General features: G+C 44.1%; 1 protein-coding gene across 1 annotated transcript; it reads left to right on the top strand.

Annotated features, from left to right (window-relative positions):
- Positions 1 to 689: 689 nt before the first annotated feature.
- CD164 (CD164 molecule) lies at positions 690 to 10,111 on the top strand. Its single transcript, XM_062488727.1, has 4 exons — positions 690 to 839; positions 4,723 to 4,941; positions 6,032 to 6,112; positions 7,048 to 10,111. Exons 1-4 carry the CDS (start codon positions 743 to 745, stop codon positions 7,206 to 7,208), a joined length of 558 nt encoding a protein of 185 aa, XP_062344711.1. The 5' UTR covers positions 690 to 742; the 3' UTR covers positions 7,209 to 10,111.
- The last annotated feature ends 2,104 nt before the right edge of the window (positions 10,112 to 12,215 follow it).

Genomic DNA, 12,215 nt, shown 5'->3' with positions numbered 1-12,215 from the left:
CCAGTGGTCCGGGGGGAATCGCCGATTCTTAGAATCACTTAGGTCGGATAAATTTTTTCTTCGAGTCCAACTGCAAACCCGATACTGCCAAGTCCTCGAAAAGAAGTGGTGGGATGACGAAGGAGCCTTCTCCAGGTGCTCCCTACAGCGCAGCTGTAAAGATACGGATTACAATTTGTAGCATGCTTCCCTTCTACTATTGCAGCCATTTCATCCTGGACCTACACAAACTGCAAGCGTGCAGCTTCCCCGTGCGATGGCACCACTGCTGCTGGGAGCGCAGCTGGACACCACTGGGCAAATGCTGCGCGCAGACTGCTAAGGCTCCCTCCCCACGGCCCAGCGCGATCACCGGCACCGCCCGCGAGCCTGCGCGCCCCCGCCTCGCTCCCAGCCAATGAGGGAACCCAGCGGGGAGGGGGCGGGGCCTCAGTGTGACGTAGAGGCGCGTGACGCGCGGGAAAAGCTCCCTCGCGGGGTCACCGGCGGGGTCACGTGGGGTAGCAGCGCCGCGCTGCGGACCGTTCCATTACCCGCCGGATGGGGGGGGGGGGCGCAGGAGGGAGCTGGGCGGAGCCACAGTGCCGCGGGGGGCGGGGCCCGCTCCGGGCGCTCCCGTGACGTGACGCGGGGCGTGGCGGGGCGGCGGCGCGCGGCGGCAGCGGGAGCGGAGAGGAGCGAGGCGGGGAAGTGCCGAGCAGGAGCGGGAGCCGCAGCACACTCGTTTCACCGCATCGCCGCCATGGGTCGGACACTTTGGACGCTTTCCTTCTCCCTCGGCGTCGTTTCCATGGTGTGCTGCCTCTCTGGGCTGGCCTTGGTCGAAGGGACGAGCAGCGGTGAGTGATTCGCGCCCTCCCCCCCTCCTTCCCTCCGGGCGCTGCTGACGGGGCAGCCCCGCCCCGCTCCCGGCGCTGTGGGGAGCGAGGCGGGTTCCGCGCACCGAAGTGCGCGCTCTGGTGCCGGACCCTCCGCGGGCGGCGGGCCGGGAGCGCCGCGGAGCCCCGGGACCTGCCGGGACCTGCCGGGACCCGCCTGGCGCTCGCTTGGCCGCCGCCGCCGCTTCCTGGGCACTGCGGCCGCAGCCCGCCGACCTCTTGGGCCGCTCTACTGCTTGTGCCGGTCTGGGACTCACTAGCCCGCGTTATCCCCCGCTAGAGGGGAGAGACGATGCCAGGGAATTGTGCCGCGGCTGCTTCTTTCGCCCTGGGAACGGGTCTGGCAGCGGGGAGTCCTTGATGCAGCCGCGTCGTTCTGGCCCTGCTGCCGCGTGTTCCTTGCCCCGGTGTGAGCCCCGTTACTCGTCCTGCGGGTTTGCTCCCAGTTGCCCACAGCTCGGACCCTGCGGACTGTTTGCCAAAGTGTTTGCGGGGCCGAGAACCGCCAAGTGTGCCGCCAGCCCCAAAACGCGGAGACAGCAACGAAAAAGACAAAACAAAAAGTTATCTGGGAGCGCTTCAGTGTTCCCTGGCCGCGTTCCATAGTGGCGCTGGGTGCAGCCGAGGGTGACGCTGCCCGGTCACCGCTGTTCCAGCCCGTAGGGATCTCCTCTCCAGGCCTGCCCCACCGGCGGGATGCGGGGCGGTGCGGGCCGCCCTGCGGGAGCCTGGACTGCTCCGCCAGGGTTAACGCTCGGCTCCGCTGCGGCGGGAGAGGGCGCTCTTGGGCCGGCGGGACCGACCCCTCCCCTGCTTCCTGGTTTCCTCCTCGAGTGCAAGGGGAGTATCCGAATTTACCCTGTGCGAGAGCCAGTACGGCGGGTTTATCTTGGGAGCAAACGTCAGCTTGCCTAGGCTGAAAAACTGAGTTGTTGGTACCAGAGTATTTTTTTTTTTCAGTGAAGAGGAGGCGTCTGCTGATGGTGAGAGCTGGGGAACTTGCTGTTATCCCATGTGAAAGACTCCACAAGAGCCTTTAGTAGCAGGAGGTGTCATTGGGACAACATCTGAGACCCTGCCACAGATTGTGAAGATAAAAGCTCATTGATAAAAACATGTCCTGATCCTTTACTCTTGCAAATCTGATCCTCCCCCATGTTAGTGTGGGAAGGCTGTTTTTGAAACTAAGTTAGATGTCCCAGTGTACCTGGTATAAGTTGGCTCTACCGACTGTCTTCCTGTCTTAACAGATGTACTGTGCTAGATTTTCCACATACCAGTGAGGAATCTACAAAAGTGAAGGTTGTTCATTTGTCAGAGGCCATGGTGTGTGCTGTGGTCATTCCTCAGATATACACCCACCGTAACTGACTGACTTTTTTCCCCCCCTGAAAACTGTTACCGAAAAACAGTCTCTGAGTGCTTTGAGTGCTGCCTTTCTGGAGGGAGTAGGGCGGCTGTTGCCCACCTCACTTTATGCAAACCCACAAAGGTCTTTTCATATCTTATGTAAAAGAGGAAGAAATAGTGCCAGCCTTTCTGACCTGATCCTGCCATAACCAAGAGAAAAGCCCTATGGATTCAGGCTTACTTGGGTTTGTCAGAGTACTGAAGTCAGTTAATGTATTTGTAGTTGTTACTTGAGAGGTAAATGAGTGTGCTGACTGCCAAAGATCTGTGGATAGCAGCGTTCCTTTCGTGGAGAAAAGTGAAAGGTCACCCCAAGGTGCCTGGAGTGGGTGTATACGATGTGAAATGAAATGTGCCGGTGAGCATGCAGCAGAAGGAGTTGTGGGTTGTGTGTGGGTTTGCTGAGTATGATGGCTGTATGAGTAAGTCTCAGTTAAAACTAACATGGTAAAACTAGACTGGGAGAAGATCTTACTTGATCCAGTTAGTGGATGTATTGTCATTGTGGTTTTAAGGTAACCATGATTGACTGAGATAGACATAAAAAAGCAGCTGGACTGGTTAGATTGCTGACTATCTGCTGTGATCAAAATACAAATAGATTGACTTTTTTTCTCTGCTCTCCTTTTTAATGCATGTGCACATTAATTTCTCCAGGTTCTTTTCTTTATTTCCCATACTTTAATTGCTTTCTACTGTAGGTCTATTTATAGCTGACTGCATTACCTAAAGGAAAAATGTAATCAAAAGGAAACAAGCACTTACCATCTGAAGCTTCAATGAGCTGCAAAATTAATTTACTGGCCTTTGGTGTCTTCACTAGAGGAGTGTATGCCATACTATCTGTAAATAGGAAGAGCTTATGAACTTTCCAGTTGTAATTAAATAGCTCAAATCTTCATGCAGCTCAGTCTAAGATATAGAACTGCCTGAGATAAATCCTTTATGCTAGGAATGTGCTCAGTTGCATATCTACTTCAGACTTTTGTGCTTATTGTGCAAAGCAGTTTTACAGGATATGAATAATTTAGATAAGGTCTTGAATTTCACTTTTGTGAAAGCCCCCCAGTTTCAGTTTTTCTGAATGCTGGTTAGAAATGGACTTTAAAAACAGGATTTTTTTGGTTTTAAGGTTTAGAACAGTAAATGAAAATTCTGAATAATCTTATCTAGGTGAATTAAACAGTTCTGCTAAAGGGACTGGCTTGCACCAACAGAGATTAAGCTTCCATGCTGCTTTGGGCTATCTTGTGGTGGTGACAGCCAGAAATAATTTATTCTGACTTGGACTTTTGTGTTGTTTCTAAAATTGTAACAATCACCCCATAATCAGGAGTGCTGAAAGAACGATTTTTTAGTCCTTTCCAAAGAGAGTGAGATGTTACAATGCCTTGTTCTGTGTTTGGTAAGTGTTTCTACAGTCTGTTCCTGTTGAATTTGTGGTGGTAAATTATCAGGTTGTTGTGTTTAGCTTCTGCAAATTCAAGGACATAAATTGTCAATAATTGGAAATAAATAGTAGGTGGTCTTTGTAGGTGTGAGAGAAATTTGTATCCCTTATTGACTCTCAATTGTTTTGGCTCAACACTGCCTCAAGGGACTGACACGGGAAAAACAGGCAGCCTTTTAGATGGCCTTAAGCTATCTAGGTGCAAGTGGAAGCCAAGAGAATGTAGATTCTCATATGTCCAGCCTATCTCTGTAGAAACAGTCAGCCCTGATTTCCCACCCTGCTGAATTATGCTCAAGATGTAAATAGCCACACTTGAATGAACCTGAGCATTAAAATCTTCTGGACATCATGATTTTTCAGCAGGAGACTTGCTGATGTATCAGTTTAGATAAGCTTTCTATGTGTGATCAACCCACTACAACTTTTTTGTTTTGGAGGTTGTGAGGGGGTTTTATAGTACAATGTGTGCCAGCTGGAGCTGGCAGCACCTATGTCCAACAACAACTCTCCAAACAGGAACTGTAGCTAAACTTTCAAATTCTTGATTGTTTTCCCCTCCATTCTGATTCAGTTGTCTAACCAACTCTGATTTGTAGTTGAACTTGATAGCTCAGGTCTTAGTTGCAGTGAGGTTGGGAAGCAGTACTCTATGCCTAGTGTTCTCCTGTGTAAAGCATGCAGTTTCTGCTTGGACAGTAGGGTTCTTCTCACTCAGGTTTGCTTTGAGGAATCTTGATTGCCAGTTGAATGCTGGCTTGATTGGGCTGCCTGCTGTGACAAGATTTTTCATATATTCAGTCATGCAACTTTTGATGTTATTATGGTGGATTCAAAAGCTTTGTAATTTCAAACTAAAACTTCAGTGGAACTCAGTGCTATATGAAATTCCTAAAGCTATGCCTGCTGGTGTTATTTTGTTGGGTTGTTTTTCAGTTCAATACCATCATTAATCTCTCTAATGTTGCTCTATTTTTTTCATAGCTCCCACAGTTTCTCCTGCTACCAGTGTTACTAAGCCCTCTTCCAGTGTCACCACCACCACTGCCACCACAGCTTCTACCAATGCCACCACAGTGACCACGGCGTCTTCCAATGTGACCACGGCGTCTTCCAATGTGACCACGGCATCTTCCAATGTGACCACGGCGTCTTCCAATGCTACCACAGCCAGCTCTGCCACCACAGCTCATACTCCTATAGGTAATACAGAAGCACTGGGCTCAACAGCAGGAAACTAGGAACTGGCGAATAACATGAAAGACAGGGGCCTTTTCCAAACTTCACTGTAATAGCTTGGCTACTAAAAATCTGATGTGCAGAATGCATAAATGGTTCCAAGGTTTGGAAGAAAGGGATTTTAGAAAACTCTTAGTTATGTTGGGAGGAAGCATTTTCTTAGTTAAAAATTGGCTCTGTGGTAATTGAATTAGTAATTGCCACTAATCATGAATTCTTCGGAGTTTGGTTTTGGTGAGATTTTTTTCCCCCCTCAAAATTTCTCTGCCATCTCTACAGTGAAATTAGTTTTTTAAAAATCACCTAGTCTTTAAAAAACTTGCTGATCAAGGGAGCTGGGAGGTAACAAGTTGGTACTTGATTAGGCTCAGAACAGCCTAATGTACAGCAGGGTGATGTTTAGCTTTGAGTAAACTCACAAATGTTGACACTTATCCCAGGCACATAGTGGAATACTGATTAATTTTTAGTAATACTAATGTTTAGGGGAGCGGGAGAGGTCAGAGACTGAGCTTATGGGGCTTGATAATGGAAGTTTTTAGGAGACAGTTTTGTTTTAGGTCAGTGTTTTTATTCCAGTGGTGGCATTCACAGTTAGTGCTTTGAGGACAGGAGAAGAATGACTGTGTATCTCCTGTCTAGAGGTATTACATTAAGTAATTTTTTAGTACAGTTGATACTAACTGCTTCTAATGAAAGTTTAATGAAAGCCCTTTGCCTTGATGCTGATTCTCAGTTGTTGTGAAGCAGATCTCTTGATTCTTGTTCAAATACCAGCATTTATATGAGTGCTTGAAAGAAAAGTCGTTTTGTCTGAACAAGAATCACTGATCTGTGGAGAACCTTGAAATAGTTGGATAACAATAGTATTCAAGTTTGAGAATAAACCTAGTTGCAGAAATTTGGCTTCACCTAGATTATATGGGATACAGACTGAGGGCCAAGCTTATCCTTGTTAAAGCAGAACAGGAAAAATCATTTGTGTAGGAATTTCAGTGCTTGCAGACTTTGCTTTGGAGTTTATGGTGTTTACATACTGTCTTCTCTCAAACAGCCAACGTCACCAATGCAACTACTCATGCTCCTATACCTAAAACTACCACTACTTCAGCTACCACAACACCCACTCCTGCAGGTAACTGCTACAAGTGCCATCATTAAAGCATAAATTACTTAGAAATCAGTGTTGCTTTAAAAGTGTTATCTTGAAAGATCCACCAAGTGACAACATTAAAGTAGTTTTGGTGTGTCTGGTGTTGTCACTTCTAACTTTATGGCAATTCAAATTTTGTTAAGGTGATGTATACAGGTAGCAAGGTTATATAGCCTGAGAAACAGAGCTAATTGGTGAGATGTAAAAAGTCAGAAACATATTGGTCAAATGAGATCAGCTGGATGACTCCCTTGTCTTTGGGAGGTGGTATTTTGTTTTTGCAGCATAATAATGGGATGGGGTTTTTTGTTTTTGTTACATGAAATTCTGCTACAGTGATAAGAATAAGCTGAAGTATTTTATTTCCAAGTCAGTCCTAAATATGCCGTTTCCTGAAAAGCTCTCACAAAGTAAATTTCTTTAAAACTATCCATCAGCAGATGGCTGTTATTTGCAGACTTGTATTTGTGACTTCAGCTGGGTTTTTTTAAGCCTAACTCTTGTGGTAAAGTACAGTTGATGGAAGACAACAATGTGCGTTAAATTTAAGCAAAAAAAAAGCTGGAGCAGGGAGCAGCGACTGGGAAATGTCTTGGATGTGGGCATATCAATAATATATTCTATGTAAAGGAGGAATGCTTTGGCTTTTTGAAGTAAAAATAAAGTCCAGCTGGGTATTGCTCAGTTTTGAGGTTCAGAGCAGTTTGTCTATAAATAGCTCTACCCTTGTACAAAGAGCATTTAATCAGAATTTCAGTACCACTAATCTAAATACAGATGCTGGCATGGCTTCGCTTTTGAGTATTTGTTTTCTTATTGGTATTTTGAGTAATCCTAATACAAAGAATCCAGCAGTAATATCTGTAAAACTATTGTGAGCATTGTACACTTACAATTTCTAATTTGGTGTTTAACAGGTTCAAATACTACTGTGGCTCCTGTACCTGTTCCACGCAAATCTACATTTGATGCTGCGAGTTTCATAGGTGGAATTGTCCTTGTTCTGGGTCTGCAGGCTGTAATTTTCTTTCTGTACAAATTCTGCAGATCTAAAGACCGAAATTACCACACGCTTTAGGACCTGCCCCTTGGTAATGGACTAGTAGCCCAACAACACCTGTAGTTCACTGAACCAAAATATTTTCTGTTGCTCATGGAAGACAGCAGTTCATAATATCCTTTAAATCTCTAAAAGAAGACTTTAAATGAATATTTTTGCAACATTATACTTGGCAAGAAGTGATACCAATCTCTTCAACAGGATTACTTGCAATATGCTGCATGGGTTCTAATGGCTGTTTTATTTTCCTTTAGTGGCTGCTGATGTGGGACTTTTCTTGATATGCCAAATGTAGAATGTTCAGAGATTCTTATTCAGTGGCAACACTGTCCAGTAGACAATCTTAAAATTACTTCTTCTGAAGGCTAATTTAAACAACATCTGATACAGTATCCCTTCAGTTTTATCAAGATGTGAATTATTGGTGACTGATTTCAAATACCATTTATAGTAGCTTATGGCTCTTACAGTGTGTTGCTAGAAAGATGGACAAAAATGTAGAGTTAGATAATGTCTTAACAGAATAACATAACCCTTTTTTTTTCTTTTTTAACACAAGAATAGAAGTTGCCTCATAAACTACTTCATTCCAAGCAGAATTCCTATGCCATTTCTAGTTACTGTTGAGGGTAGGGAAATTAATATTAGTGCCTTAAAAGACTAAATTTCAGTAGGCTGTAAGCATGTCCCAGCTATTTCAAAGATGAATAAAACTTTTAAGTATTAGCTTTACATAGGAATATAGAATACACATGACTTGAGCATTCCAGTTTAAAAAAAATCTTCCCTAGAATAACTGTCCCTTAGTGATTTTGTTTTAGAATGAGGAGTGTGGTACAACAATGTTCAGCCACAAACAGAAGCTTTGACTTGTTTACCTTTTGTTCTGGCCTACAAAGACCAACCATAAAACTAGTGATACAATTCAGTTCACTCCCTAGATAAAAAGGCAACCGCTCACATTTATACTTGAAATACTGATGTTTGGGAAATCCTGATGTTTTTGTTATTCAAACGGTTCTTAAAACTCATTGCAATTAATTTCAGGAGCTTGGGTTGTTGCTTTTTCTTTATTACCCTCCTGTATGTCTGCTTGCTGAAGGAGCAATTATTAAAAGTCCTTCATAGGATCTGCTGATTTGGTCCTAGTCAGGGTTGCTGTAATCCTGAGACTGCAGGGTACACCTTTTTTCTTTCCCTTCTCCCCTTCCCAGCTTCAGGTTTGTCACCTTGCAGTGAACTGGTTAAGGAAATCTATTCAGCCAAATAGTTTAGTTGTGGGGTTTTTTTGTTGTTGTTTTTTTTTTACCGTTGGCTGGATCAGCCATGTGATCTGAGTATCAAAGGTACGTCAATTCCAATGCAGACTGACTTGAGCACCTGTGAAAATAAACACACAGGAAAAATGGAAGTAAAGTCAAGTGGTGGAGGTAGCACATAATGCAGAGCTTCTGATGATATCCCCTGATCATCAGTTTTGGGATAATCTGTAGTACTGTCTTACTAGCTCTGACTTGACTGGAATTTGGCACCCAATACAAAAATAGCATTGATAGCAGATAATAGTCATGGCAGTGGGACTTGAATTATGAAGCAAATTAGGTGCATTTCAGTTGGAAACTTGAAGTGTACATTGTGGCTTTCTTGTGTTCTTCTAGTTTGAATGGCATTGTTTCTATTGTGCTGCATAGAAAACTCAAATTGCTACAAAGTGCAGAGGTTACTCACCAGTACTGTATCTTAGAGTTCATTAGCTTTTGGTTTTCTAAACAAAACTAAGACAATCAGCTCAGGTTTATGAAAACAGCAGTGAGCAGCCAGTTCTCAGCAACAGTATGTGTGTGAGTTAGGTGGTATATCCTTGGCCTTATTGTGAAATCACTCAAATCTCTCCTTTCCCCATCTAAGAACTGTTTTATATGTTTATGTGTTAAAAAAAAATCCATGAGCTTGTATTCTGTGCTTTGGAGTGAACAAAATATTCTTTTGAAATACGACAGTTTGCCTTTAGCTCAGCAAAGCAAACTCTGTCGTATACAGTTTTTGGCCTCAAAGGGCTCTTTTGGGAAACTTGCAGAGAAGTCCTACAGAAGACTTCATAGTGTGGAAAACATTGACACAAAAAAGTTGCTCTGTAAAATGTTGCTGAAATGGTTAGTCATGAGCTTTGCTAATCCTGATTTAGGTTGCTGATAAAGTATGCTGGTAAAGCAAACTAAAAAGAATGTTTGAAGTGCCTTAAAATTGCTTACTTGTTTGCCTCAAATTTTGTTTAAAAGGGTAGAAGGGATACCTTGCCTTAGTTACTAAATTTGTTGTGGTGCCAGCAATTGCTATTTTCCAAGACTTTAGGAAACCCAGGATCTCTGGCATGTACGAATGCCTATCTGAAAAACTCAAGTTTGTGCTGTCTCAATTTAATCACGTTTCAGAAGGCCTGCACTATACACCTTTTGCTCATTAACCTTGTCAGCAAGGTGTAATTCCACAGTTCAGAGTTCTGGCTTGTATTTTTCCCTTTTTAGTTGTTTGGGGGAAGGGGAGGTTGGGTTATACATCTTCACCATCTGCTTGGCTGCCTCACTGTCAAAAGTAATTACTCCTTTGTGAAATGCAGTATCAGCTGATCTGTGCTGTGTACTAGCAAAAAACCTGAAGTATCAACTTGCAGTTTTTCTTTGGCCTTGTGTTTTGAAGTGGAAGGTAGCTTATAGATCTGTAGTTGTACTTGCCCCTAAATCAGTTTTAGGCACTGAATCGTAGTGACTCTTCAAGTTATCTGGCTTTTTCTTGAAGCCAACTTGTGCAAATACCAAGCTGTTACCTTATGAATGTTCTCTTCAAATGTTGCTGTAAAAGTTTGTTTCTTGTCTTCAGTGAAGGGAAACTGAAGCAGTTGTAATCGCAAAACCAAATTGATAAATAAAATCTGTTGAATGGAATTTTACCTGTGAACTTGATTTAATGTGAGCCATGTCTGAGAGGGGTGTCTGCTTGCTGACTTGGCAATTAGCTGTTTCCCATGGGAATTGAGAAATATTAAGGGAAAGAGGAAAAATGCAAGGTATGAAGAGTTAGTTCCCCCCAAAACAATATTAATTTTGTATTTAACAGTTCTGACTCAGATTTAGAATTATCTCAAAAAGAATTTTCAGTCGGGTCATGTTTTTCCATGTTGGCTTAACTCTTGTTTTCCTCTTAAAGAGGAGTCAAGTATGCATTAAGTGTTACACTTGTAACAACCTGTGAGGCTTAATACTCCTCTTCCTAAGCAAAGTTTGTAATACTGGATGTCAGGTGGAAGAGGGGCTGCTGTCTGTGTTTGCACAGAGGCTGTTAGAACTTTCATGAAAAAGGTTATTGCTCTGAGCCTTATTTCTTTTCTGATTGTTTAGAGCCATGGGTGGTTGTGATTGGCAGGGACTTTGAGGATCCTCTAATTTCAACTCCCCTGCCCTGGGCAGGAACACCTGCCACTAGACCAGGTTGCACCAAGGCCAGTTTGGATGGAGCTTTAACATTTCCAGGGATGGGGTGTCTACAGCTGCTCTGGGCAACCTCTAGACTCATTCCTGCAGGTTCATGGATGCAGTACTCGAGGTAGGTTCTCACAGGAGCAGGGTGGAGAGCAGGACTCGCCTTCCATGACCTGATCACACTTTGCTTGAGGCACCCCAGGATACAGTTATTGTTCTGGGCTGTGAGTGCACATTGCCAGCTCATGTTAGGCTTCTCATTGACCAAAACATCCAAGTCCTTCTCCTCTGGGCTATTCTCAGTCCATTCACTGCTCAGCCTGTATTTTTGTGATTGTACTGACCCAGATGCAGGACCTAGCACTTGGCCTTGTTAAATTTCCTGAGGCTGGCACAGTCCCATCTCAAGCCTGCCGAGGTCCCTCTGGGTGACATCCCTTCCCTCCAGTGTGACCACTGCACCACTCAGCCTGGTGTCCTTGGCAAACTTGGTGAGGGTGCCATTGATCCCAATGTCTATGTCACCAACAAAGATGTTAAACAAGGTGCTGGTCCCAATAACGAGCCCTGAGGACGCCACTCATTACTGGAGACTCCCCTTGGACACTGAGCCATTGACTGTGTGTGGCCATCCAGCCAATTCCTTATCCACCCAGTGGGCCATTTTCAAACCTGTGTCTCTCCAGTTTAGAGACAAGAATGTCACATGGGACAGTGTCAGATACTTTGCACAGGTCAAGGTAAGTGATGTGTGTCACTCTTCCTTCACCCACCAATGCTGTAACCCCATTGTGGAAAGCCACCAGGTTGGTCAGGCGTGATTTGCCCTTAGTGAGGCTGCGTTGACTGTCATCAATTCCCTCTTTATTTTCCAGGTGCTTTAGCACAGGTTCCAGGAGGATTGCCTCCATCTTCTTGCCAGGCACCAAGGTGATACTGACCAGTCTGTTTTTCTCTTTTTGTTTTTAAAAATGGGGTTACATTTCCCCTTTTCCAGTCAGTGGGAACTAAACCTGACTACCATGATTTCTCACATATGGATAGAAGCTTCATCTGCCAGTTCCCTCAGTCCCCACATGCCAGGGAATTTATCAGTATACTCGAGCAAGAGAATAGAAGGTGTTCAGTTCTATGGTTGCTGACTGACTGAAATGATAACCACCTCTGGGGGAAGAAACCTCAGCTTCACATCATGACCTTGATGCTTATGTGGGTAGTGTATCAAGTATGAATGTCTATTGACATGACTCAGTTGTATATGATGAGAAAATGCAAAAAATTTAGCTGTAGTTCTGGAAAGGCTGTATGGGAATGAAGGAAACCTAGAGCTTCCTGATGCTATTAAAATTGCTATGCCTTTCAGAAAATTATCCATCTGCTGCACACAGTTATGGACTGAATTAAGTTTTTGCTACAATGCACCACTGAAAGTCTGTGTACAGTGATTTATCCCTATAGTACCAGTCTGTGTTACTGCTGTTCTTTGAAGACTATCTCCTGCAGGTATAAAATATTTTCTAAAGTAGTCTTTGAATTTTGCTATATTGAG

This window comes from Cinclus cinclus, chromosome 3, assembly GCF_963662255.1.
Source record: "Cinclus cinclus chromosome 3, bCinCin1.1, whole genome shotgun sequence".
NCBI classification, from domain to species: Eukaryota; Metazoa; Chordata; class Aves; order Passeriformes; family Cinclidae; genus Cinclus; species Cinclus cinclus.
Note: the sequence above shows the minus strand (reverse complement) of the source record. Positions and strands in the feature narration are given on the sequence as shown.

Coding starts and splice junctions, on each gene's coding strand:
- CD164 (XM_062488727.1), top strand. CDS start 743: ATGGGTCGGACACTTTGGACGCTTTCCTTCTCCCTCGGCGTCGTTTCC. Junction 840..4,722: donor GGTCGAAGGGACGAGCAGCG/GTGAGTGATTCG, acceptor TTTTTTTCATAG/CTCCCACAGTTTCTCCTGCT. Junction 6,113..7,047: donor CACAACACCCACTCCTGCAG/GTAACTGCTACA, acceptor GGTGTTTAACAG/GTTCAAATACTACTGTGGCT.